The following is a 25,996-nucleotide window of genomic DNA, read 5'->3' as shown; positions in this document are numbered from 1 at the left end:
CGCTGTTGACAGAGTAACAAGCTTAGAAACAAGAGTAGGAACGAGCTTCCTCCGTCGCGAGGCCGCAGGGTGGCTCGGGCACCCAGTTTCTCAGGCAGGGTGACGACGGTCGATCAGAAGGTCGATCGCCGGGAAAACATGGTATGACGGGAACCGATCCACCCCCTGCCATTTCTTGGGCTCCCCAGAGTCCCAAAATGACATGACGAGCCCCAGGCCGGCACCGAGCTCTGCCTGCTCTGGGCATCATCATCACGCTAGGTCGGAAGCTATGCGAAATGAGATCACGTCAAATAAAGTAGTGGTGCCACTTAAGATGGGAAGGCATTAATTAAGCACGGAAAGAGAGATGAGGGAACGATGGATGTCTTCCAGCCTCGCGACTAGAGGATGCCCAATCGAGAAAATAAGGTCTCACTAGTCAGTCAATTGAAACTCGGAGCTTGGAGATATCGCGTGCCAAGGCCTGCCCAATTGAGGGAGGCGAACCATCGAAACGTGCTTGGCAGCTTGCGTCCACGACAGGAAAAGAGAGAGCAGGAGAGCCCAGCAGCCCAGAGACCATTTGTGGTATAGCGACCACCGACGGACAACCAAACATGGCATGGCTAGTGGTGCGCATCCGTGTCCGGTCGCCTTGCCTTGCCTTGGAGCTTAGAGAGCCGCGTCGTCGGCTCTTGTTGGTCGCATTCACCAGCTCCACAGCTCTCACCGACTTCTTGAACACTGCCTATCGGCGAAAAGCTACAGCACTTGCTTTGCACATCGAGTTTGTTTCCGTATGTATGCAGCGTGGAGGACAGGAAAAAAAAGTCTCGACCGAACCACAACCCCCCTGATCAACAAGCCCCGGGAAGTTGGTAAGTCAATCTGCGACATCTCGGCACACAACTCCAGTTCTATTCAGGGCAGGGGAGGTGGGAGGTGGAGGTGTTTGGCCGAAAATGGGCATCGTGTTACCGAGACATTTCATATGACAATTTGACAGATTTGTTTCTGCCTGTGTTTGTGTGTTGCCAGTCAACCAACTTTGGGTCACGTCCACGTCTGGACCTCAATGAAGAGCTGCGTTCCGAGGCCTCGCAAGAGGGAGAGGAGACTGGCTGGCTGTCTTGTGCTTCGGTGGCAATTCCATCGCGCCTCGCGTCCTTCTACAAGTTGTCGTTGCGTCCAACAGTGGTTTGGTGGCAGGTGATTGTTGGGGTGTCGTAGGTAGCCGGCGTCTCCGTCACAACCATCCCACAAACCCCGCTTAGCCGATGCGATGCCGAACTGGTCTGTCGGGGTATTCCGTTGCATCACGCTTCCCGTTCCCAAGCACACTAAGGTCACGTCACTTACATATCTATTCCGAGCTACCATATATTACAGCTGAAGATTGGCATGTTGCTGTTTGTATACCCATGATAATTAACTGTAGATGCACTTACTATATAACTTAGCTTACCACCGCCCATATTTACTATTCATAGTCTGTTAGGGCAGATGTGTGTAGTGGACATTCTGTTTGGTTTTTTCCCGCGATAACCTACCACGTTCTATTTACCCTCCGTTTGGATGACAATCTCCCAGCTTCCCGAAAATTAGTAACACAACTCTACCGGGTATGCAAGAAGGCGATGCAGCGTCCCAAAGCAAGTCGACATGGATTACTCTGACTCAACGGCTTCCGAGAAACGAAATTGTGAATTGATTAATCAATAAATATGAAATACTAAATAGGCCTCGTGTATCATGACCCTCTTAGTATTTTCTGTAGGAGCGAGATGGTAACGCCAAGTATGAACAATGTAACTCATCCTTGGGATGCCATCAGGGGATCATGAGCGAAGGTGAAAGGATAAATACTGCGTGGGACGTAGAGAACCGGGGTATCGCAAAATCGAAAACTGCTATATATACAGGCGAAGCGTGTCGGACCAAGGCTGTCCAGCTCTTGCATCACGCGCTGTCAAACGTTTCCTCGATTACCGGATTTGACTGCCAATGCGTATTGAAGCCACCCCCTAGAACCTTCTTCAGGAAAGATACCCGTAGCCCGAGTGACCATGATTCGATCGGAAGCACCCTGCCGTTCTCGTCGCGGATCATATCGCGATAGCCCACCTCTTGAAAGACATCCTTCTCGTTGCCGAATACTCTATCGCCGTCTCGGTCGGACTGTCTTGCGGCCCGCCCAGCCTTGGAGTACTTCGGACCTTTTCCAAGCTCCAAAGAGGTGAGAATGCTGGCGAATTGCTGATGGAGCTTGCGTCGGTCCTTCTTGGACACTGCTCGTGAGGATTCACCTGCTAGCTCTGAGACCCGATGGACAATCTTATGCTGATCATATTGCAGATCGAACGGGTTGTAATCCTGGGGCGTGAAGTCCAGCTTCTGGCGCCGAGCCTCTAGTCTCGCTTCCTCTTGTCGTTGATCATGCTCCTCTTCCATCTGCTCGTTGTAGGATCTCATCACCTCGAAGATAAGAGCAATGTTGGCTCCTGCCGAGACCTGCACATCAGCATCCGAGCTATCGAGCTGCTCCGTGAAAGCCTCCAGGGCAGCCTCGGACTGCTGCATGAGATCTTCCACAAATGTGGCCAAAAGACCCCAGCAAACCAGAGCCGCAGTGACGACAGGGCCGTTGTCGGGAGCGTCAATGTTGGTCCCATCGCTTTCGATAATTTCCAGCAAATAGTCCATGAGCTCCTGCATCGTAGCGTCCATGCCGCCGCCAAATACCGTAGCGACCGTCATAGCATTGATAGCCTCCACTTTCACGGCCTCTTCGTCCGAGTTCTCGCATACCTGTTTCAGGCTCGAATAGACTTCATCATAGATGCTATCTGACTCGGTTGACAGGATAGTCATGGTCAAAGCTTTCAGCCCAGCCAAGACCTCTTCCGTGTTGCGACCGCTTCGAATGCTCTTCAGTATGGCGGGGACGAGCTCGTGAAGTTGCCCTTCAATAATTGTGTCGGCAAAATGGTGTCGGCTCAAGTGCACGTAGCCAGCCAAGTACGCCTCACGACCCTTGACGCTGCTGCGCTTTCGGTCGAGGATTTCGTTGATGCAGGACTTGAGCTTGTCGGTCCAGTCGGAAATGGTATCTCCATCTTCCGAGTCGACGACCGAGTTGGTCAGGCTGTCGTTGACATCGCTGTCGTCGCTCTCGGCGTCAGACGCGTAGCGACTCGGTGCGCGAGAAGCAGGTCGAGAGCTGGCCGGGGAGGTTGTTGTAGAGCCAAAGTTGGAGTCGGGCTTCGAGCGTGCCTTTCGGGACACGGTCTTGCCAGACTCGAGCAAGATCTTCTTTCGTAAGTCTCTCATTGTGGCTTGTTTCTGGTTGATTGATAGTAGGTTGTGAAGGATCCACAGGGACCAAGGTGCGTGCGTGCTCGTAAAGCTTTCAAGCCTCCGGATAGGCTATAGATCTCGTCAAGTAACAAAATAGTAAGTGCAGCGTTGATGAGTGAGGTTGAATGTAGATTCCATGGAGAACAGTCCTGGTAAGAATAAAAGAGCTCCCCTTAAATAATAATAACTTGCCCGATTGGATGACAAGGTGAGTGTTTTGCAAAGGTTTCTCCGAATGCTAAGTTTGAGGAAGTCGAAGAGGCAAAAGCAGGAATTTGCAATGCACACCAGATTTTTTTTTTTCTTCTGGCAAAACTGGACAATGAACAATTAATGGAAAGTCGGGGACGGGGTAATAAGTGGGATTTGTAAGGGATTTCCCCAAGGCAGGTTCAGGTACTTCGGAGGTAAGACAAGCTCGGGGGTTGGCACATGTCTCTCCAACTTCTTCGGCTGGGCAAAATATGCCTGGAGCCTCACGACGCAGCTCGACATTCTGCAGTCTGCTTCCATTCTGACTTTGGCCCGAATGACGCAAACACGTCATAGTGGTGGGCTCATCATTCGAGCTTATTGAACCCACACCGTCTGCCCACTCTAGGCACTAGCAACCGCCCCGAACTGGAGGGCCATTGAACATGGGCGCTCCACGATAAGCCCTACGAGCCACATGCCATCACGAGCAGCAAAGGCGGGGTACTCTGGCAGGCAATCCGCCGGGCAAGATGGGCTATCATCCTCCACTCGCGACTGCGGCAGTCTATGTATGAAGCACAATATCTAGAGATTCATTGCCTAGCAGCCGAAACGCATTGTTTGACCACTTATATGATATCGCAGGTGGCAACGCCTACGCTAGGTGGCCACTCAGTACATCGGGAACACGCCTGGATTCGATCAATGCGACTCCTGATTTGAACCAGCCCTTTCCCTTTCCCCTTTCCTGTTCTCCTATTGCTTTGATCAGAGCCCAACCCGCCCTGCCACACGGCTTTGCTGACAATAATTTTCAATCAAACCAGGCTGGAGTACGTAAAAGACGGGTCAGTCAAATTTGCGGAGGTCCGCGATGGCCTGGATCCGGGATTGTCAGGGCTGGTCAATGTGTTGGTGATTCAGGTACGCCCAATGTCCAATGTTGGCTGGCACATCCCGTAGTACAGTCCGACGGGAGTCGCAGGTCTAGGGGAGTCGCCTCACTCGTGCACCGCTACCGGTATTCGTCTCTTGCGATCTGGTTGCAAACCTCGAGATGACCACTGCTCTGGTTTCAACTCCTTTCATTGTCGAAGAATAAGTGCAACCGGCAATCGATGGGTATGAACATGTAAGTACGACCCAATAATGGATCAGCTAGGTATGCAGACAGCAGCCCGTCCCCAGTGGCACATCATGGTTCGGGAAGCTTTCCTATAATTAATGATGTATTGTTTATTCGGATCGATACATCCATCCATTTGTTGTATGTGCGTCGGCGGCGTGTGCCTGCCTCTTGTTAGGTAATATGGATTTCCGTATTACCACGTAGATTTGCAGTTGGTTAGGCTGCAGATAGCTCGAAGAAGAGGTATGTAAAATCGAGACATTCTGCTCGAATGCACTCTGGGACCCAAAGGTCCACGGGTCCCGACTGTTGAACTGCCCATGCCATTACCACATGCGCTGCACCCATGAAATAAACGATGACCCCGCCAATGTACCCCTCCCCTAGGGTGCATCCACTCTCTTTCCCACTACTGGACCCTCCCTTGCAACAGCGTGCGGGATCCAGGACCACTATCGCATGGTTGGCCTTGTAGATAACAGCTGCCCAGTTGAACCACCTGTAAGTCCGCTGACACCAGTGAAACAAGCCCGAGTGCCTCGGATTGTTCTTCTGGTAATGCAATACCTGTTGCTGCTAAATCCACCTACATACTTGTTGGGTGCCTTGCGTTCGGAGAAGCCATCGCACCCAGGCATCTTGGTCGAACGTGAGGCAGAATCCTGTCAGATGACTTGGGCAGTTGTTAGTTGTACAGACCGTCGAAGCCGCCCCTCTATTGAATTGAACGACTCCTTGGGGTCAGCTGGAAATGCCTAGGGTGCCCATCAAGGTTAGGTAGGTGGAGTGATGTGTACGGGAGGTGATAAGGCAGCTGCAGGCAGCTTTAAGTTCTGCCTGAACTGCCAACTACCTCCCACTACAGGTACCTCTTCTACACTTCTGAGAGTCCTGGCCATCCCAGTCCAAACCCCACCTCTACCCCAGATACCCGCGCTAATTGGCCCTAGTTCCGACCGATTCGTTGTTGGAAAGGGCACCTGGGCGGACTGCGATTGCTGGGACCTCTTCTGGTCAGTCAACTTGAACCTCCAAAGCCGTGACTTGGACTACGCAACTTCCCCTCCTCCCCCTTGCAAGGCAACGCCCATTTGATCGATTGTCTGGTATGCTCTTGTAACTTCACTTCGACGGCTCTCCTACCTCTTCGTCCCTTGCATATCGCAACTGCTTTTCTTCTCCTCCCCAGGTCTTTAGGTCCCACCTCTTCACGTGTCTGTAGGCAGCAGCTGTGGTTCCTTGGGCACCTGCAGTCATCATCCCTCTCCCGGCACTTCCTGAGACGTATTGAGCAAACACCCTCACCTTTCACACTTCACGCACATCTACTTTCACTTCACCCCAGCCTTGGATGGGACAATCGCCTCTCGCACCTTGGTCCATACCCAGCCGAAGGCAAATACGTTTCCATCAGATGCCATCCACGCTACAAGTCTAAGGCATCTTCCCTCTTGGATCCCGAGTCATCAGAGGACTGCTTTGAATCCTTGTCGTCCCCATAAATCGAGCAGGATTCTCGACCTACTTCGACAAAATGGCCTCTGACTCCGACTCTCAATCAGTGGCTGACGATGCCAGAGGTATGTCTAGCACCAGCTCTCCCTTACACGTTGTCTTTTCCCCGTATGCCTTGCTTCGATATCACTTCATGGTACTAATCGTCTTCGTCGCCAGTCATCGTCACCCTTGCAACCTCCAACACAGGTCTGCATTCCAGCATCCCAGCACGACGTATCGCCCTACGGCACAATATACCAGAGCGTATCGGCAGGGCTTCCAAAGTAGCTACAAAGGGTTTTGTCGCTACCCCAGACAACGCTTGGTTTGACTCCCCAGTCATGTCCAGAACCCACGCCGAGCTTGTTGCCCACTTGGACACCAAGGTACGTTCCCCACCTCCAAGACACGATAGGAAATATATTGATTGCCCATCCAGACGCTTTTCATCAAGGATATCGGATCTCTACATGGTACCTTCGTTGCGAAGAAGGACACTACACTCGAGAAACGATTAACCGAACACGATTCCGCTGAACTGGTCAGTGGTGACAAGATCCGGTTCGGCATCGAGATTCTACGTGGACGCGATACGTTCCCGCCTTGCGAGGTTGATGTGACCATGGAATGGCCCAATTCGTACGTAGCATGTGCGCCCTTCATCCAATACGCATATTCACTGACAATTGTTCTAGTGCTGTATCCTTGCCTGAACGGGCTCCTTCTACCAACCACTTTACCGTCCCGGATGCCGAGGATGATGACATGCTGAGTGATGGGGGATCTGTGATGGCCATGGATAGAGAGGATTTCACGCTCCCTGATATCAGCCAGCCAGACCAGTCGACGGTCGTGGACCTCACTCAGGAAGCCGATCCAAATGCCTCTGGCCGTACCCGGCATGGCTTGACATCCTCAGGGCTGTTCACTACAGAGTCAAGTTCAGATGTCATCGACTTAACTTCCGAGATCGATGAGGATGACCGATCCTCCAGCCCGATCCATGGTTATTCGCCCGAGCCTAGCACTTGGCCCAACCAACCGACTTCGCCTGCCATGTCGGGGCGCGACTATCAAGATACGCAAGAGACACACGATCCTGGCCACGCTCAGGACTCCAACGTATCTGTCACTGCTTCGATGAACCAATCTTCTGAAACACCGGCAGGCAGTGGGGAGCCCCATAACGCTCCCGCAGTCATCTCGGATCTGGTTGCTCAACACACGTATACCCTTCAAGACTTTGGTGGTTCGATGCCATTGCCAACTTACCTCGAGAGCTCTGAGGATGATGATGAAGACGACTCGATGTCGGAGGTGCTCGAGCAACGTGAAAGTGACATCGGTAGCGAGGACGAAGGCATGAAGTCACATTGGAGCTCTGATGATAACGAAGATCTGGATGAACATACCAACTCTGATGACTCTGAGGGAGAAGATGCTAGTAAGTTGCATTGCTTTAAGCAATCTTTTACCTTCATACATACTGACGATGGCTTCCCAGGCGATCCTGATGAACCCTGCAATGAAGACATTCTATCATCGAGCGATGAAGAGTCAGATGTCATCGAGACTAGCATTTTCGACAAGACCCCGACATCCACACAGTCGCCCAAGTCCTCCCCAGTGGCCGTTAGCACAAAGCCAGCTCCCAAGTTGAACCCCTTGTACCCGGTTCGCTCTTTCAATGCATTGTGTAACCTGGACGTCACTGGCGAGCCAATGCAAGCAACGGCACCCCCCAATGTCTTGACGAATCTGGTTGCCATTGCGAGACAGCCAAGCCCTTCAGACGCCGCTATGGTGAAGACGCCCGCCGCCCCTGGAACCAAACAAGAAGGTGGCAAGACCACTGCACAAGTGCTTGGCGAGAAGACCGGCAAATTCGAATACTTTGCTGCCCGAGATCAAAACAAAGAAACGGTTCAGGCCACCCCTTCCCAGCTTGTAGCACCTACCCAATACATGACTGACCACGTTATGCGAAACACCAACCAAGAGGGCAATGCACGGAAATCTTCTTTCAAGGTTGACGACTATTCCAGTATTCGGGGCTCCAGCCCGCCGTCTGAGCACGTCAACCTCACTCAAGGGCGGTACCACCAGGACTCCGATGCTGCGTCCAAGGCACCTTGGCGTTCTCTTTCCTTCCTGCAGCACCCCATTGAGCCTCCCTGTCAAGCGTTCGCGCCTCCGATCGAAAACTATAGTGAGTGGTTTGCCACAAAAAGCCGCGCTGCGCAGAGACCACGATCTCTGTCGCAATATTACGCTCCTCCCATTTGGGCCACCTCCAGTTCATCTCGTGGGCACATTTCTCCCGACCCGGAGAAGCGCACGCGACTTCAGAGCCCAGAGCATGACATGCCCAGTGCTTTCACGTTCGAGAGAAGCAAGGCAGCAGCAGCAGCCGCCAAGTGTTCCAATGAGATCAAAGTGATGCGTCACGCCCGTCGTATGACCATTCCAGATTTACTGGCCGAAGACTCGGAGAAGGCATCATCGCCTCTGTATTCTCCACCTAGCCCAATCGAGGTTTCGCCCGAGCCAGTCACTGCTTCTAGCATGCCAGCTACATCCCGGGCTACAAAGCGCACGTATGATGAGGTCTTCACCCTCGATGACAGCGAAGATGACGACAGCGAGAGTAATTCGGTGGATTCAAAATCTCCACGTCTTGGATTTGCACCCGACACGCCTTCGCCGTCTCGATTCAGCGCCACGAAGGATGCCTCTACGTCGGCTCCTGCCCTGAAGCCTTCTGTTGCGGTCCAGGAGACAAATGGCACTCAGGTCCAGGTTGCGGCGAGGTCTGCAGAAGCGCCACCCGCCAAGAGACGTCGCCTCGCTGACTTTGCAGCTTGTGCCCTCGGCGGGGTAATTGGAGGGGCAGCTGTTCTTGTTGGTTTGATCTCGAGCGCACCAAGCATCTCTCAGATGTGAGAAAGGCGTTTGTGAGTTTGGCGTTCTGTTGCTTCTCCATGATACGGCGTTTGCAGGTTTGGCCCGGGCCAGTGGCCGGCATGGCCACATGATCAGTTGCCTGCTGTGCCAGTAAGGGTTGATTTGCTTGATGGTTCCATGGTTTCCTGTGATTACGAGTTTATGGCTTCATGAGTAGGGTTCACGCTGGATTCGTTGCAGGGCAAGGTTGAAGCAGCAGAATACAGCAAGCATGTCAGAGCTTGCGGTGGCAATGAGTATTCCTTTTTCTGTAGCTGAGGTAGAACACAGCCTGCTTCTTAATTGATTGTATCCCCCGAGAGTCGGGCTGCTCCCGATTGTTTCGCATGGTCGTGCTGCTGCTAGGGGGTGATATTTTTACATTGCACTGAGTAAGTAGTGCTGGTCGTGGACAAGCAATACTGAAGTGAACCGATGTCTCGCAGTTCAGTTGAGACTTGTGATATGGTAGTAACTACATGAATTCTGGCTTTGTTACTTCGAGGAACGGCCTGAAGCAATTATCCACGGGTCCTTGTCCATGGAGGCTGAGCAAGTAGGGCGTTCAAGTCGCAATTTCCAGTATGGCAAGCAGGTTCGGTAACAAATGTAGCCCACGCATACTCCTCGATGATTCCCACAGCCTGGGATACCCAAGAGCATCAGCGAATCCCAGGGACGGAGTAAAATAACGTCAACAAACACTCCGTTTCAGCTCCTCCGATATCCCATCTTCCACCTTGGTGCTTTTCTCAATGTTGAGCGGATCGTCGGTAGATAGCGAGCTCGGTGTAGCCGATGAAGGCGCTGCTTGTCCCGTTGATCTGCACACCAGCTTGTAGACGCTGGCAGGCTTGTCATCCTCCTTCCCCTTCTTCTTCTCCTCCTCCTCCTCCGCCTGGCTTCCGCTCTGTGGCGGGGACGGCATACAATCACATTTGTCCTCCTGAACACCCCCGGCAAGCGTGATCGAAGGTTCCCGCTTCTTGCGGGGGGACCATTGGCAGACGAACCCGCCCCAAACGCAAAGGCTGCATTCTGGCCGGATCCGGTCTGCTTGTCGGGGGCGCGGATGACGTCTTGTGTCGGAAAGAGTTCGAGGCGCCCTTCTCAAGTACCTCCACAAGGGCGGGAGGTAACCTAGCTAGGTACTTACCACACTTTATACGCCGCGCGCGGCATGTACGGCAGCTTGGATGGGTCAGGCAAGGTGTATTCGAGGCAAGCGTAGTGGGGCTGGGAATAGGAAAGGCCGCTGGCGTAACGTATTTCCCTATATCAGACTCGTATTGGCCGTTTCCATCGCCGCCCTAAGGCATCCAAAGCGAATCGTCATCTAACACATCGTCCAACTGAGCAACGATCAAATCTCCCAGTGACCGACCACTAACTACGTTTGCCATCTTCCGCTCCCAAGGGCCTACCGCCTGCAACCGCTATATCTCCGCGTGGAACAAAATGGCACCCCTCCGTCGTCGGAAAACAACATCCCTTCGGCGTTGGACGGCTTCCCGTAGGGCACAATCGACCGAGTTCCTTCAGTGTGATGTTAGCTCCCGGTTTCCAAGTTGGTATCCTACCTCTTGTATCTTCAATGCGCTGTTGGGATGGCTTACGGAATCGGTTCCCCGGGCTACGCCGCCGAGCGGCGCGCTGCTGACGCCGAGAAGGAGGGTCCCGGCACCTAGGAGGGCGAGGGCGGCGGCCTCGATACCAAGGCAGTAACGCATGACTGCTGATGAGCTTCTGGTTGGTAGTAATAAGGCTGCGGATGAATCGAGCTCGGGGATGCGATGCGAGGTTTTCGAAAGTCAAGGTGTGGGCGAGACTTTGAGCTGAATGTGTGTGGATGTCTGCGTCTGGCTGTCTTCAAGCTTGCGAAGAGGAAGAGAGAAGGGAGTAATGGGAAGGATGAGAAGAGGACCTTTTGACGTATTTAGTACAGCTGGACTACTGGGATGCATAATCTTTGCCCCTCGCCTTACGCAGAATTACCTTCATTTTGAGTCCGTTTATTTGTGGTTACCTGCTCAATTTCGGAGTCTTTTGCTTCTGCCGTCCTGTCGGTCCGTGTACAAGAGAAACCAACCCCCTTTCCCCAAGTGCCTAACCGCGCCCATCCCGTATGAGCGGATTTAGCTGCTAGATCCCCACGCCATAGCGGCCATCGGCCCTCCGTGCTGTTCGAACGGACAGGACGAGCGCATCGGCCAGAACAAGCCCAACGGCACCAACGCCCAGGGCCTCAGGTTTCACATCCCCGACATGATCGCCGACGGCGGCGACCGCAACGCCCGGGTCGGCGAGGAAATCGACTCCACCTGCCAGAGAAGAAATCCCGCGCTTCTCTCTTTCAAGGCCGACTCGGGTATTCCTCTCTTCGGTCTCACACTCGGGTACGCCACCGATGCCAAGAACGGCGGGCTGGGGCGCGACGTGGATCCTGAGCGCGCCAAGGACAAGTCCCAGTAAGATATGAGCGTCAACCGGTATCGCGGCGGGACCCACAAGGCCCAAACGCAGCGGCAGCAGCGATGAGGGTTTCGGAAACCTGACTGTCTCCAACTCCATGCTGCTTAAAGGGGACGGCGGCATGAAGGGGGGCATAGGAAATGTAAAGACAAGCAGCAACGAAGCGCAGCCGCCGCCTTTTGATACCCTGGTTGTTGCGCCCTAGCCCCGGGCACAGCACCAAGGAGCTCTGGGAGTCCGCGGTGTGGTACGGCTCGGACACCGGTCTCCTGGCCGAGGAACTGGTTTGGGACATGGATACCAAGATTTTGCATCCTCTGTGTCAAGGGGAAGAGGGAGAAACCTCCCAACAGAAATGCTGCTGACAATTTGAAAGTATGGCCAGCAACAGAGAAGAGACAGAAGACGAAGACGAGCTGCTTTGGTATGTGGAGCAACTCGCTCCATCTCCCAGACAAGCCGCCGGATCTTCAGGTCCAGGCAAGGGTGAAAGTCAAGGTCTATAAGACGGCCCAGTATGAGTAAAAGGGCTCCCCTTACATTGACTGCTAAACAACGCCGGATATGTTCTGATTGAAAGGGGGGTCGGTGTAAGTACTGGTGGCATAGATGCAGTGTATTTCATGCCTTTCTTCTCGGTACCAAGATTGTATATGAAAGGCTAGGGCAGACGAGTCTTGGGTTACGGATATACGACTTGCATAACGTTACAAGAGACAAGGGGTAATATAAGGATACATGCGAGAGAGCGGTAAGTAAGTCGAGTTTATCCATGTACGGCTTATTACTTACTAGTTTTCCCTCCAGCCCGGCTGATAACTCTGTTTCTAAATGGAGGAAAAGAAATAGGAGTATATGGACTATAGATAAACAAACGGACACTGGAGGCTAACCTATGTTAGAACCTTTTTAATATAAAATCCATGAACCCTGTAGCCAATGTAACAGATGAGGACCTTGTCATTGTCCTGCCCACCAATAAAATGGTGAGTTAGCTACGGAAGAGCTGCCCCTGAGCGTCTCCCGCTGGGGGCATTGGCACAGCTAAGCGATCGCATAGCTGTGTGGGTGATCACCGGCATTCCATGGTGAATTTGGGCCATAAGCCTGTTTAGCAAAACGAGGAAGCATCTTCTACTAAAGTGAGTAGTCGCGGGCACTGCCTGGAATCCAGCAGCGTGATGACCTCATGCTTCTTAATGATCCTCCTATCTGGGTCAAGGTCCCCCTCTCCTTTGTTTTCGATGAGAACATATTCACGTCCACCCCGTAATGTCTTTTAAGATCATCGCCGAGTATCATCGCCCCCGCCACCCCCGAAGGCCTGTTTAGCTTAACGGTAAAGCACCCATTACTCGTAATAATAACAGTAATGGCGGTCACTGGTTCGACTCCAGTAACGGGCAAGTCTTATATTTTTCTTTTCTTTTTCCATGACAGCTCTCCTACTTGGTTCCAGAGCCCCCATTGGTCTTGTAAGTTGACCCATATCACCACAGTGAACCTTATAGTAGCTGTTAAGTCATCGACGAGTACCTTCTCCGCATCCTCACTACAAGGCCCGTCTAGCTCAACGGTAGAGCAGCCATCACTGCAATAACATTAACAAAGGTAATGGCGGTCACCGGTTCGACTCCGGTAACGAGCAAAGGCGTTTCCTTTTTGGGAGGTTTGCTTTACATTTACTTCGAGCCCATAGGGGCAATGTGCAACTATTACAGCTGGTATGTGAGTCTATAGAGGTTATGGAACTTATCTTCTTCTGGCATAGATACCAATAGAACCGTCTTGTTTTTTAGGATGGTGCCATTCTCTTGACTAGACCTTTATGTACAATAACGGGTTGTGCATGAATGGGCAGCTCATTCTGTCCGACCAAAGTTAAAAAGATTTAGAGACAGATGCATAACCAACAGGCCACCTCGGTACCCGGATGAGACAGTCCCTTATAATATAAACATTGATAGGGTATTAACATTAGGTATCTTACACAGCAAAATACGACACGCCGGAAAAAAGAAAACTCGACTAAGCACGCCTCTTACTTATACAGGTCGCAAAGAGCTCGTCCACATACGTCTCCTCAGCATCTCCCTTCTCTGCCGCGTCAACAAGATTGGCATCGCCACCGCTTGCCAAGATGGCCCGCCCGCCCGCCTCGGCGCACTCCCTCATCTCCAGAGGATCGTTGCCGGGATGAGGCTGCGACTTCAACGGCGTTACCGTACACGTGGTTCTGAGCTTGCTCTTCTTGGCGGCCGCCGTCGCCTTGGCCGCCCCCCTTTCCAAAAGACGCCCGAAGCTGGAGCGGTGAGAAGATCGAGACGTGAACCCCTCGCGGACGGGGCTCGTCGTGGTCCCGTCTTCCACCTGGATGGCAATCTCCTGGGACACCATGATCCCACCGAATATGAGGGATGGCTTGCGGCCATGCTGCGTAGGCGGGCGGGCGGAATGGTGGCCGTTGGAAGGCGAGGTTTCCCCCGATGACAAAACCTGTTCCTTAGAAGTTGCTGGGCTACAGAGATCTGTAGTCGAAGAAGAATTGGAAGCGCTGCCTTGACGACGCTCACTAACCACGGTAGGGCCTCTGGGGGCGTACGATATGACGGCCGCCATTTCGCGGTGCAAGGCTCGGGAGAAGGCAGATTTGTGCAGGGAATCATCGAGTATAAACTGATGGACTTTGAGGAGTTGCAAAGGGATGAAGCAATGTCTCGGGGACTCTACGTTGGAGCCAATGTCGAGCAGTACCTGCAATGTGATGATTGTGCATGTCGTTCTTTCTCCTTTCTCGCCTGGCGGACAGGATATCTGGGCGACTTTCGATGAGAGTCTCGCGTTATCCGCCATCGCATCAGGGAAGTTAGACATGAGTTTGGTGATGCTACGCCGAAGTTGTGTGGCAAAATCGACTTGCCTCGGGGTGTAGTGCTTTGCTGACACGAGACGTATTAGAAGTGTCTGGACATACAGGCCGTCAAATTCGGAGAGAATGTCCACCTGCCACTGCTCCAATGTCCTATAAGGAAGCCTGACGGTAGGTAGTGCCGTGCGTTTCTGCCTGTCTACCAACACGTCGAAGCCGAACCTGTCAAGGCGGGCGCGAATGGCAAACACGCCGACATGGGTGCCGGGTTCGATAAGACCATCCTCAGGGGCATAGCTGGCCATAGTACGGAGCTTTTCTTCCAGGTGGTGGGTCTTGATCTGCATACTGGACTTGATGGTGTCGACCACACGATGTGTGTCGGCGAAACGGAAACCGGCTGCCTCAAGCTTCGCCACGGCACTGTCATTCTCGACGTGGCGCACGAGGAACATGATACACCCCTGGCCGTAGGAGTCGTGGCGGTGACCAAGACCTTGTTCGAGCCGGCTAGGTCCGTTTGGGATGAAGTGTCCAGGGATGGACCCTTTCGTCGTGACATCAGTAATGGTAGATTTGATTTCATTGCCAGTATGGAAGATTTCGTCCCAGAGCGTGCCAGCATTGGCAACGTTTTCAGACATTTTGCCCGCCAGCGATGAGGCGGCCAGGCAAAACAGTTCTCTGAAGATAGTCACATAGCTACCCACAAGCTGGCCGTTCTCCTCATACATCTTGACCGCCGACCGGTCACGGTCATAACGGGGAAGGTTGGCAATATGGTCCGACATCCAAGGTAGGAGAGAGCTGACACTCGACCAGTCGCGCGAAGCGCGGTACATCCAGTGGAAAAGGGGATGGGACGTCGTGAATACATCGTCGTGCGACTTCTGAGGGAATGCATCGGTAATCTTCTCGCTGGGCAGTAAGCCGTCTGGGCTTACCAGTATCCGCCCCTGCTTGTCAAAGACGGCTGCAGCCAAAGTAACCAGCTGCGCCTTGTTGGCATACTTGCGCTTGGTTCTGACGGTTAAAGCGGCTGCCAGAAGCATGATCAGGGCGGCGACGAATGATAGAATGATGACCACGGCGGTGGTAGCTGTGCGCGAATTGCCATTGCCGACCGCGGCGGCCGACTCGACCAGAGAATATTTGGTTCCCACGGAGGCGCACCAGTGCATGCCGGAGACGGCGCCGGCGAGCAAGAACATGCATCCAGTCTTCTTGAGCAAGGAGTTCGTCCAGGCGGCACGGAAGACGAAAAACATGGATAGCGCGATGGTGCTAGCTGACACAGCAATGATGGACGCACCTATCAAGTTGCCAATAGAGTACTGGCAGTGATAGTTGCTGATCGATGCGTTTCCGAGGTAGTGCATTCCGCAGGTAGCGCCTCCAGAAAGTGAGCCAGAGAGACCGACGCGCCACCATGGCACATCATCGTTGGAGCCGACAGCGATAAAGGCCAAGAGAAGGACGAATATGGGCAGGAAGAAGGATGCCGCGGTGATCCCAGAAGAATAAACGATCTGCAACTCGGGTTCGCCGTTCAGAATGATAATTGCTCGGTTTCCTATATAGTGCTTTGACGAGTATTAGTAGATAGAATATCTGGGCGGAAATCAGTGTCTTGACTCACCATCGACCAGATGGCGATGCCTCCCATTGATACAGCGGCGCCGACAAGAAGGAGACTGAGGTTCAGATGTAAGCCTTCGTTCGCTTCATCAGGCTGTTGGGTTTGTTGTACTTACTGGTTGAAGAGACCCTTTAGCGATGTGCGGCGGTTGATTAGCTCAAGGGTACAGCCGGCACCAATAAGGCTGACGAGAAAGCTCAAGACGACGAAGCCGGGATCGAATTTGACGGGGACGTCGTGCCCCGTGTATCGGGCCAGCAGATCATCTGAAGTAGACATGTCGGCTGTTCAGATGGCAAGATCCACGACGAGTACTGGGGAAGCGGTGGACGCCGCGGAAGATTGGGGGCAGCTACAAGTCGGCTGGCTTGACAAGCTTGCGGGAGACATATCAAAAAGTGCCACGATACCATGCACTTTTCACTATATATAAGCATGTTGACCCTGGGAATCTCGACGGCATATTCCTGCAAATAAGGGACACGGCCACTAGCAAAAAATGGGAACTATAGCGTGCTGCATTCGCTGGAGAGGGGCATACGGAGGGGCGAGGGTATTTGGGGGTGAAAATGTCCAGGATATGCCTAATCCGGATCGGCGGCAGTCTCAAAAAAGAAGAATCAGCCGAGAAGCCCATGGTGAAGCTACCAGTCGCGTCCTCAATGCTCAAAGGAGATGCGATGATCCACGGGTTCGAGGGCCCAGACAGCCGGATCGAGTATAGACGTGGTCATAGCGAGTATGCTAGCAGGGTCTGCACAAGGTCCGAGTGCCTGCATATGTCGTCAAGATAGAGGAAAGCCGGGTTTCTGAATCAACCAACCTTGGCCGGGGTCTAGGCACAGCCGATAATCTCGCGCTTTGACGGATATAATGGATTGCGCCCCCGTACGCACTCCGCAGTTTCGACGTTGAATGAGGGGCCGATGCACGATTCCTGCCTGATGTTCAAAATTTCTGATGACGAGGTATTGTCTCCATCAACCTCCAATCCGGCAGTGTGTCAGGAAGATGAGGGCGGGACTCGGTATGGGCCATGATTGGTTGCATTGATTCCTACTACGCTACAACAAGCAAGGCGCGCCGATCTTGGTCAAAGCCCCAGGCACAGGCGACAGGGGAAGATCGAACAAGGGCAGGAGAGAACGTGGGAGCGGATGCCGAGCTACAGCGCCTGATAATACCCGATTGCATCAAACCATGGCGGAGATAAGACGCACTCTACCAGTGATGGCAACTGCCACTCTCAACACCTGAGCCATAGGTGAGTCTCCTATCAGGTCTAGTGGCATAGCCTCTGGACTCGGACGTTGATCCAGGGCCACGTAGGCCCAGTGACCAATATCATCCGTGCTATGATACAGGGAGTGCGACAGATACAGAGGTTGATTGATGGTGGAATCATGTTCTGGGCATGTATATTGTCCAAATTTCGGCCACTGTTGTTGAGATCAGGGAGATGCACAGGCAGTGATGCAATGATCTGACCCCTTGCCTTTGACAAGTTAACAGCCCAATACACAGTAACCCCTTTGGCCAGGCCAAAGGAAGACAGGTCAATTGGATGACCGACTTGTGTCCTCTTTCCCCCGGAATTGAATGAAATAAGACGTGCTGGCCGACTGGAATTGGCGGAACACCATTTTTGAGATTTGACTCCGTGCCCTCGCGATTAGGCATGTGGTGAGTACGGAGAGATAACCACGAGGAGGTCATGCAGTGGCCGAGCTGAATTTGTGTGATACGGGAGTGTCATCTGGATATGCTCAGTGGGAGAGGTGACATCACCGTGACTGCTCTATGGTTGTGCCATGAAGCCAAAAAGCTTCGGTTGCCAAGAACGAGCTACGCCTTGCCTTATGCAGATAGCCGAGTAGCCTGAATAGACAGATCCTATCAAATCGACCTATCTTCAATATGGTGGAAGCTAGCCACCTAAATAGGACAGTAGTTTGTGGAGAGTAACCGAGCTGTATATTCGCCAAAAACCGAGTTTGCCGACCTGAGCAATTGGTTAGGAACGCCAAAGCAACCCATGTAGACTCACACCAGCGGGTTGGAAGATTCCTGAGTTTGTGATACGGACATCCCCTGCTGGATATAGTAGGAACTTCTACATGCTCTTCAGCATATGTGTCACTCGAAAATCGATGTGCCGAGAGAAATGTTGATGATGCGGAGGGGGACCAACCACGTTGAATCAGACAAGATCCGATCCGATGAACCGCTCTAGAAGGCGCACAGACATATCGAAATATGTCGTCCGGATAGCGGCAGGTGGTAATCAACCTAAAGCTTGGCAACTGCGCCGATGATGCTTTGTACCTTCGGCGTCGCCGTTAGACTAGATTTGGCCATCATGGGTGTCACAAGGTGTCGATGTGGCTTTGCGTGACTGGGCAAACAGAGTGACGCATGACTGGCGACGACGAAGTTCACGATGATGCCGCTCGTTCCAGGCCGTACCCGGTAAGCGTTGCCTTTAGCGATTTGCTCGAAGCCGTGGGGCAGCAATTGCCGGTCATGTGTATCGGTAGATCTAATCAGATAACGGCAATGGTGCAAGATCGTCTGACCAGCAAGACAGGGGTCCTAATGGCGCACCGGAAGGGTGTCAATCGTGGAGTAATATACCTGGCCAAAATCGGCAGACCGAAGTTCGGATAGCGCTTTTCGCTCTCCGGTGTGAGCACGATCGGCGTTGTAAGCTGTGTGTAAAATTGCCAATGACGAACGCTTTGTCGTGTCCCTGGTCATCGTGACGCTGCCGAAGAGAAAGGGGAGAAATACGGTTTGGGCCTTTTGCCCGCTACTGCTCCGATAGTCGCACCTTGGTAACACATGCATTGGCCTCTGGCCAATCACTGCTTCGTTGCTGATTCTTAAAGCTGAGGCAACCAATTTCATTATGTTGCCTTGGTCACGTCCGCAAAGGGCGTGGCAGTGATACACACTATGATCGAGCCGGTAACGGTAGGTTACGGGGGCAGCTAGCTCTGTGAACCCACAAGCTGCGGCAGAAGGCGCCTCCTTGAGGAGTGTATCACCAAGGTAATAGATGGATATTGGAAGATGCGATCGATGGCGCGCGTGCTGGTGGGACACAGTGACAGAAGGAGATATGGAAGAAGCATATGCGAGAAGTCAGGAGGGGGAGAAAGAAGGGAAGGTTTCGTTCATACAAGAAGAAGGGACCGGTCTAAATGTTTGTCCTGATGAGATAATTCCAGCTATGCTCGATGGGTGCCCAATAGGAGACATCTATAACGGCCTGACAGTAGATTGAAACACTTACGGGTTGGCAAATTCGGGTTTGTATAAGGTACCACCGAAGTTTGCGAATCTTCCGGGTGAATGAGTATCCGTACCACTTGCAGGTTACGTAGCGTTGCTCCCCGGGCTACGCTCTGTGGCCATGAGACCTGCCAGTTGGGCCAATGGGTATCTCACGTGGTACGAGATGCTTTATAGATCAGATGAACTACTTCTGCACCGGTCATCCAATGTCAAGCATCCAATGTTCTGATGGTCTTGACAATATGGGTGATGACGCCTGCTCGCTGGTATCACACCAATTTAATAGATCTGAACCTGCTGGTGATTTCCAGATGGCCGATGTATGGTGCAATCATGCTGTGACATGGCAGTGGATGGGGGGAAGAGAGGGAGTCACCGCTACTCTTCGCTGGCAAGAGATCCCGCGGAGCTAGAAGAAGAGAGTGTGTGGGATAAAGTAATGATTGATGCGGCAATGAACATGATGCAGGTAGCCGGCTTTGCCCCGAGCCGAGCGGGCTTCAAGAGCAGGTCCAGGAAACTATGCAAGTGTAATCCACGAGAATGGATGATAAGAATAGAGAAACTGTAGAAACGTGCTCGAGGAGGATACACAATTTGATGATGATGAACCTTGAAAATAGGTAGTGTGTTGGTTGATTTGTCAATGTCTACATGTAGGCATTCTGCGCATTGGGTTCGGATGGTTCTTTCTTACCTTACCCAAGTACCTAACCCAATGTAGCTCCAAGCTCCAAGCTGAGGTCCTTGGGAATTTGACTGGGAATGAGAAGCACCTTCCTTCCCTGTCGGATCCTGGTAGGTTCCACGAGAAGGTCAGCCACGCTTGGCCAGGGGATTGGAAAGGGCGAATCGATTGGCCGTATTCCTTTGTCCAATCTGCAGGGATGCTAGCTTCGTTTCCTGCAGGGTTCGATTGATGGGAGATAAGATAACTGCCGCTCCAGTTGATGGTTGCCTTGCGCTTTGCAGCCACCCTCCTTCGCAAATCAGACGACAGACAACCCCGCGGGACATGATCATTCACCCGTTCGAGGGACGGAAGACGTCCTTGTTCCTGTCCATGTCAACTGCGGTGAGCAGGGTTCCGAACTACATGGCCTTGTTTAGTCCTTTGCTATTATAGAGGCAGCGATCATCGTGACTCGAGTAGCGGTAGACCTTAACGGGTATAAATAAGGCGTGGTATGCCTACCGAGTAGCCACTGGTGTAGGATGTTGCAACCGCGCCTTTGATCAACTAGCTTGCGTATCATTATCCAACCGTCTTGAAAACCAGAACTTCTTCTTCTTGATCAGATATGTCGTCACAGCAGACACCCCCGTTCGAAGATGGACAGCAACGTCAAGAGCCATTATATCACTACGCTGAAGGAGCCCAGGAAGATTGGTCCGTGTTTGGAATAGGAGACGAGTTACAGCCTGTATATGCCTGCTCCAACTGCAGAGGCCTTCATAGACTGTGAGCCGTCAATAATCAACTATTTCACAGCTTGGATACTGACGAGCGATACATAGCGTCTTAACGTGCGCCCAGTGTGGTGGGACTGGATTCGACTTCGGGCCTGGCGCAATGGCCCCGGCTCAGAAGGGACAGAGCAACACCCATTCTAGCACTGGATCCAACAACAGAAGATCCAACCATCGTCGCTCTCACGGCAATGGACGCCAGGCTGCCTCCAACTCCCGCAGCAGCAGATGACTTTGAGGCAGGTTCTATCAGAAGCCGGCCATGACCACTGCTGTTATATGAAGGTCTCGTGGGCCGTGCTGAAGATGGAGACCTTCATGCCTGGCTCTTGTCACATCACCTGGTACATACAAGACAAAGGATTTGGGCAGCGCATGGCTCACTATTGCCTGCCTTGTTTGCGTTTGATTTATCCTTACTCCTTGGTTCGTCCCGAGATCAGCATTGAGCTTTGCTGTACCTCGTTCGATACTGAGAGGCATCTAGCTCTGAGTCCGCCCAGCTTTCCTGGGTGGATAGAATCCATGCTGCTATGATTACGTCCCCCTTCTTCCTTCTCATCCCATCCGTGCCCCAGTGACGCGTTCATGCTCTTATCTCCACTGTTTGCCATTTCTTTCTCAGGGGGTTAATGTTACCCGCCTCAAATGATATACCTGTTACAGCGTGCAACACAGACTATTATTTGAACGTACGATGTGGTGTTGTTGAGATCGAGAGATCTCTTGGCCGCGATATCATTCCTGTAACCGTCGGTGAAGGAAGAAGTACGCGGCATGCCAGATAACGCATCGACGGGAATCCTGCATATAATCGGCTGCAGCCGCCGGCATCCAGCGTTGGCGGGATCGGAAAGAACCTGACAGCGGACTGGATATCCACGCGATGTCTCGGGACCGGCCCGCACAAGCAGCCATTTCTACGTGGCCACGACAGATGCTGGTTTTCTTACTCGCATCCTGATACTGGCGTGATTGCTACATTTCAAACCTTGCCCGCCGACAGTCCATCCCACGTTATGCGCCTTTGTGTGAAGGAAGATACTTTTTCCTTTCCCAGTACCACATGTTTGAGTACTTCCCGGCTGCAGTGTACCGTTTGCACACTGCCCTACGCGCGTCGGCGGGATGGACCGTGACCGCGCGACATGAGGGTGTATGTATTATACGTGCGTTTATGTAATCAAGAAAATGATGTTTCTCGATCCATCATCTGAAAAGAGACACGCAGGTCCAATCACCCCATCATCGCCACAGATCTCAACATGGCGTCGGCCATGTACATGGCCAGAGCGTACAAGCTGTCGAGGATTTATTACTTGGCCGTTTTCCAGAAACCGACGTAGTAAATCAAAGTCCTGGTCTCTTGCATAGCGTGTCACCAACATCACTTCGGGGCGTTTGAGCCACATGCAATCCCCTGCACATCCCGTCGCCTTCTGTCACCGCTTATTTTCGTTTGACGCTCCCTTCACGAGTCCGGCAGGCGGACGGGGCAAACCTAAAGGCCTTGGCCATGTTACCAAGGCACGGAATTCCGAGGATCGAGAGGACTACGTGTTTCCAATCCCGCGCCCTTGGGGTACCATCGGGTCAAAGTGGCGGTAGCACGGTGCCACGGCTACCGACAGGACTCGACACATGGCTTACGCGCGTTCATTGGGTCAGGTTTGCTCTTTTTTCCTTCCACCCCCCTCGGCGGATCTGCGCCGGATCTGTCAGGCCGAACTGCAAGCTTCATGCTCATCGAACACTGCCCGTACCTCGTACTGAGCAGGAGCGGGCGCCCAAGCCCAGCAACACGCGTAACCTCAACACATTTCCCCTTTTCTTTGGAGTCGCACTTGTCACATTGGCGATCACCTGCATATCGTGCGTGGGTTTTTATCGATCTCCAGCCTTCGCCTGAGAATGATCAGTCAACTTTCGAGATCTGGTTTGATTGCACATGCCAGAAGTCATCCAATGTCCTGCCTCCCCGTCAGATGCAGGTCCCCGAGCTCAGCCAAGCCGCTTGTGCCACCCGAGGAAAAGGGAAGAGCATGCGGCCGAAACATGCTTACCCTACGTCACTCTATGGCAAACATTGCCCCGAGACTCTAGCACCAACGTTGATAATTATAGCTGTACCTCGGTGCCTTACGACGCCACGGCTATCGAGTCAAGCAATCATGACCGGTGGTGCACATGTCTTAGAAATCTCATGGTGTCTGACGTCGATTCTGCTTACTGGTCTCACAATAGTTCATCTTGATGAACTTCACAGGAGGCGGGATGTCACCAATGCCTATGAAAGCATCTGGAGCCGAGTTGGTTTGTTCCAAAGAGGCAACAAGAGGCCGTATTATATAAAGCGAGGATTTCCACCCAAATAGAGGTTCTGTCAAGCAGCTACCCCCAGAATATTAGACCCAATTTCATTTCAAATCTGACGATATCAGTTCAGGCCGTTGATGTCCCATAAGCTTTTAAGATACTCACAGAACAGGAAGTCAAGAGTCAGAAACATAACAGTACGATCAGGCTCAAGCGAACGTTCCGTTAAAGCAAGAAGAATATCAGGACCCAGAAGCCTTGGCAATATCACGCGATCACAGTCAACAAGCAACAATGCCGAAGGCACCCAATCCAGCATACTATGAGGAGGAGGATAGTTGCCAGTGTATCCGTGGAAGGCTCTTGTGCACATGCCCAATCTGCAATGGCAGTATGAAGATGAAGTACGAGACGCCCTCTTAAGCAATTTGCCCCCACCAAAAACGCCTACGACTGACTGAAAATCGCAGCTGTGAGAACTGCAACAACAGCAGACTTGTGGCGTATGGCATCTGCCCGGTTCACGGAGACCCGAGCTCGCCCCCTGACGCCGACTTCTTATTGCCACCAGAGTCCTCCCGTGGACACAGGAGTACGAGGAAACATACCAAGCAGCACAAGTCCAAACCACCAAAATGAAGTGCGATGGATTATTTGGCGGTTTCTTTTGGTATCCCGCTTTTATTGATTCTGACGGCTGCTGGGCGGCTATGATTGCATAGATATCATCGATACTTAATAAGCAGCTTTGCAGTTTCTTTCACAATTGAAAACTACTATAAAATTGAATATCAGTCTATTTGGTGTGATGGAGTCGTGGGAAGGTCGGGGGCGCTTCTGGTAGTGCAATTTCGCTGGGCACCTGCAACTGCAACATCCCTTGCAGTTGGTAGGCACATCGCCGACAGGACGCAAGGGATGGCTGTATGTAGGTTGGTACTACAAGTCGGCCCCACCAGTCCTACTTACAACAAAAAAGTGAACTCCTTCCCGCCCCCCTCTTCTTCACACATCAACTTTCATGTTAATAGCATTGCTATCCACTGAGTGCATACCTACAGTCTAGCAGCCTGGACACAATGGGGCAGTCTCAGAGTGTGTCTACCCAGACCGAGGTTGCAGCACCACCGGAGACGGTTCGATCAATGGTACGCACTCTCCAATTACGTGCATGGCGCTTCTGATCTCAACTCTGACTGCCAAGGCTTAGTTCCTCAACTTCCAACAACACAAAGAGTGGCATGACATTTTCGAAATCAAATGTCTTGATCCAACCATCCAGCCGGCCAACCTCAAGCCAAGCGACAAACTAGATGTTAATATCAAAGGCTATCCCTTCAAATTCCAATTTCAGCCGACTATCTTGGTAAGTAGTACACTTGAAATCTGCGCTACTACTTTACTATTTTCACACATTGATGCGAATTAGGTTAACTCCCCGGACACGTTCCAATGGTTGGGCAGTGTCCCTGTTCTATTCTGGGGGAAGCATCAGTTTTACTTCACCCCCAGTCAAGATACCCCTGGTGGCACCACGTTAATTCAGAGAGAGGACTTCGGCGGGCTCCTCGCCTTTGTAGTAGGGCCAACTTGGAGTTTTGGACAAAAGAGCTTCCAGCACTTCAAGAATCTTAATAGGGACCTGAAGATGGCCGCTGAGTCGGCCGCAAGCTCAGCTGTGTGGCCATGTACTTTATGTAGCACCAACAGTATGCCCGGTTCGGTCAACTGCGCTCTATCCAACTCGCCTGAAATTCTGATCATATGTGCAGAGCGCCATAGATTGAGAAGCTGGCTTACGACTAATATCCTGATCCAACAGGCCAAGTGTCTTGTGCGCATTGAGGAGGGTAATGTTGACGTCTCGGTCTATTTCGAGGACAGCACCTATGCCAAAGGAGATCTTGTAGTTGGTACCGATGGCATTAACAGTGTCGGTAAGTCATGCCGCCATTTTCCAAAGCTGGGACTTCCGGTCTCTGTGCGATGCGCTGACGCGAATAGCAAAAGGTACAAAAGCATTGTTAGAGAAGCCCAACAGCGATCTCTTGAACCTGATACCCCTCGCCGGGCTTCTTCAACTTCTGCGGGCTGCACCGGGCAAACGCCGACGGCGTCTCGGGGCAGCACTACTTGATGTGGATGGCGCCCGACGCCGGCATTTCCGAGCAGGCCACTGGCTTAGACACGCCAGCCAGCAGGAGAAGCTGGACCACGTGCTGGCGTCCGTGGCGGCCCTGCCGCCCAGGCTCCGGAAGATATTCGAGCGGACGCCCGCGAGCGGCATCAGGGAGGAGCCGTATATCTGGCGGGACCTCCAGCTCGCGCCTTCGAGCTTGCCGGCGGGGTGCGCCGTGTTACTTGTAGACGCAGCCCATGCCACGGCGCCATTCAGGGGCGAAGGCGGACACCATGCGCTGATCGATGCGTTGAGACCGTCCAAGGTGCTGAAGCGGCTCCACCGTGCTGCTGCTGGTGGTATTAGCATCAGCAGGGATGATGTCAAAGCCGCCGTCGTCTCGTACAATGTGGAGATGCTCCAGAGAGGCTGGCAGGCCGTCCAAGACTCGAGGGACATGCAGGTCGGAGAAGCGGCGAAGGCGAGCGCTAAGCCATGGAGGGGTTCAAAGCTCCCACGGGCAGAGACTATCATGTTATCACGATTGGGCTAACGTCCTTCATTGATACTTGAGTGATTCACAGGCGCAGTTCTGCAAGAGCTGGAGGACCAGAAGTGGACGTAAGAGGAGCGACAGAACGCATAGCTGATCTGACGAATCAGAAGAGCGTTGAAACTGCCTATCCAATTCCGAGTTCGAATTTATTCATG

The 25,996-nt window shown here is 52.5% G+C and overlaps 6 protein-coding genes across 6 annotated transcripts; 3 read left to right on the top strand and 3 right to left on the bottom strand.

Annotated features, from left to right (window-relative positions):
- Positions 1-1,941: 1,941 nt before the first annotated feature.
- Positions 1,942-3,312, bottom strand: PG986_011194 (interferon-related developmental regulator-domain-containing protein; the record flags this gene model as incomplete). Its single annotated transcript, XM_066847416.1, has 1 exon — positions 1,942-3,312. One exon carries the CDS (start codon positions 3,310-3,312, stop codon positions 1,942-1,944), a length of 1,371 nt encoding a protein of 456 aa, XP_066696907.1.
- A 3,189-nt stretch (positions 3,313-6,501) lies between these two features.
- PG986_011193 (uncharacterized protein) lies at positions 6,502-9,103 on the top strand (the record flags this gene model as incomplete). Its single annotated transcript, XM_066847415.1, has 4 exons — positions 6,502-6,546; positions 6,600-6,799; positions 6,856-7,604; positions 7,665-9,103. The coding sequence occupies 4 exons, from the start codon at positions 6,502-6,504 to the stop codon at positions 9,101-9,103; spliced, it is 2,433 nt and encodes an 810-aa protein (XP_066696906.1).
- Positions 9,104-9,624: 521 nt separating this feature from the next.
- Positions 9,625-10,833, bottom strand: PG986_011192 (uncharacterized protein; the record flags this gene model as incomplete). Its single annotated transcript, XM_066847414.1, has 4 exons — positions 9,625-9,747; positions 9,807-10,141; positions 10,260-10,413; positions 10,720-10,833. 4 exons carry the CDS (start codon positions 10,831-10,833, stop codon positions 9,625-9,627), a joined length of 726 nt encoding a protein of 241 aa, XP_066696905.1.
- A 535-nt stretch (positions 10,834-11,368) lies between these two features.
- PG986_011191 (uncharacterized protein) lies at positions 11,369-12,081 on the top strand (the record flags this gene model as incomplete). Its single annotated transcript, XM_066847413.1, has 3 exons — positions 11,369-11,571; positions 11,781-11,894; positions 11,952-12,081. 3 exons carry the CDS (start codon positions 11,369-11,371, stop codon positions 12,079-12,081), a joined length of 447 nt encoding a protein of 148 aa, XP_066696904.1.
- A 1,522-nt stretch (positions 12,082-13,603) lies between these two features.
- On the bottom strand, positions 13,604-16,362 carry PG986_011190 (Mhyt domain signaling; the record flags this gene model as incomplete). The annotated part of the gene is made up of 3 exons (XM_066847412.1): positions 13,604-16,027; positions 16,084-16,138; positions 16,199-16,362. The coding sequence occupies 3 exons, from the start codon at positions 16,360-16,362 to the stop codon at positions 13,604-13,606; spliced, it is 2,643 nt and encodes an 880-aa protein (XP_066696903.1).
- A 7,883-nt stretch (positions 16,363-24,245) lies between these two features.
- Positions 24,246-25,838, top strand: PG986_011189 (uncharacterized protein; the record flags this gene model as incomplete). The annotated part of the gene is made up of 4 exons (XM_066847411.1): positions 24,246-24,314; positions 24,377-24,532; positions 24,596-25,103; positions 25,171-25,838. 4 exons carry the CDS (start codon positions 24,246-24,248, stop codon positions 25,836-25,838), a joined length of 1,401 nt encoding a protein of 466 aa, XP_066696902.1.
- Between the last annotated feature and the right edge of the window lie 158 nt (positions 25,839-25,996).

This window comes from Apiospora aurea (assembly GCF_038362705.1).
Source record: "Apiospora aurea strain CBS 24483 chromosome Unknown utg000007l_segment0_segment0, whole genome shotgun sequence".
NCBI lineage: Eukaryota > Fungi > Ascomycota > Sordariomycetes > Amphisphaeriales > Apiosporaceae > Apiospora > Apiospora aurea.
Note: the sequence above shows the minus strand (reverse complement) of the source record. Positions and strands in the feature narration are given on the sequence as shown.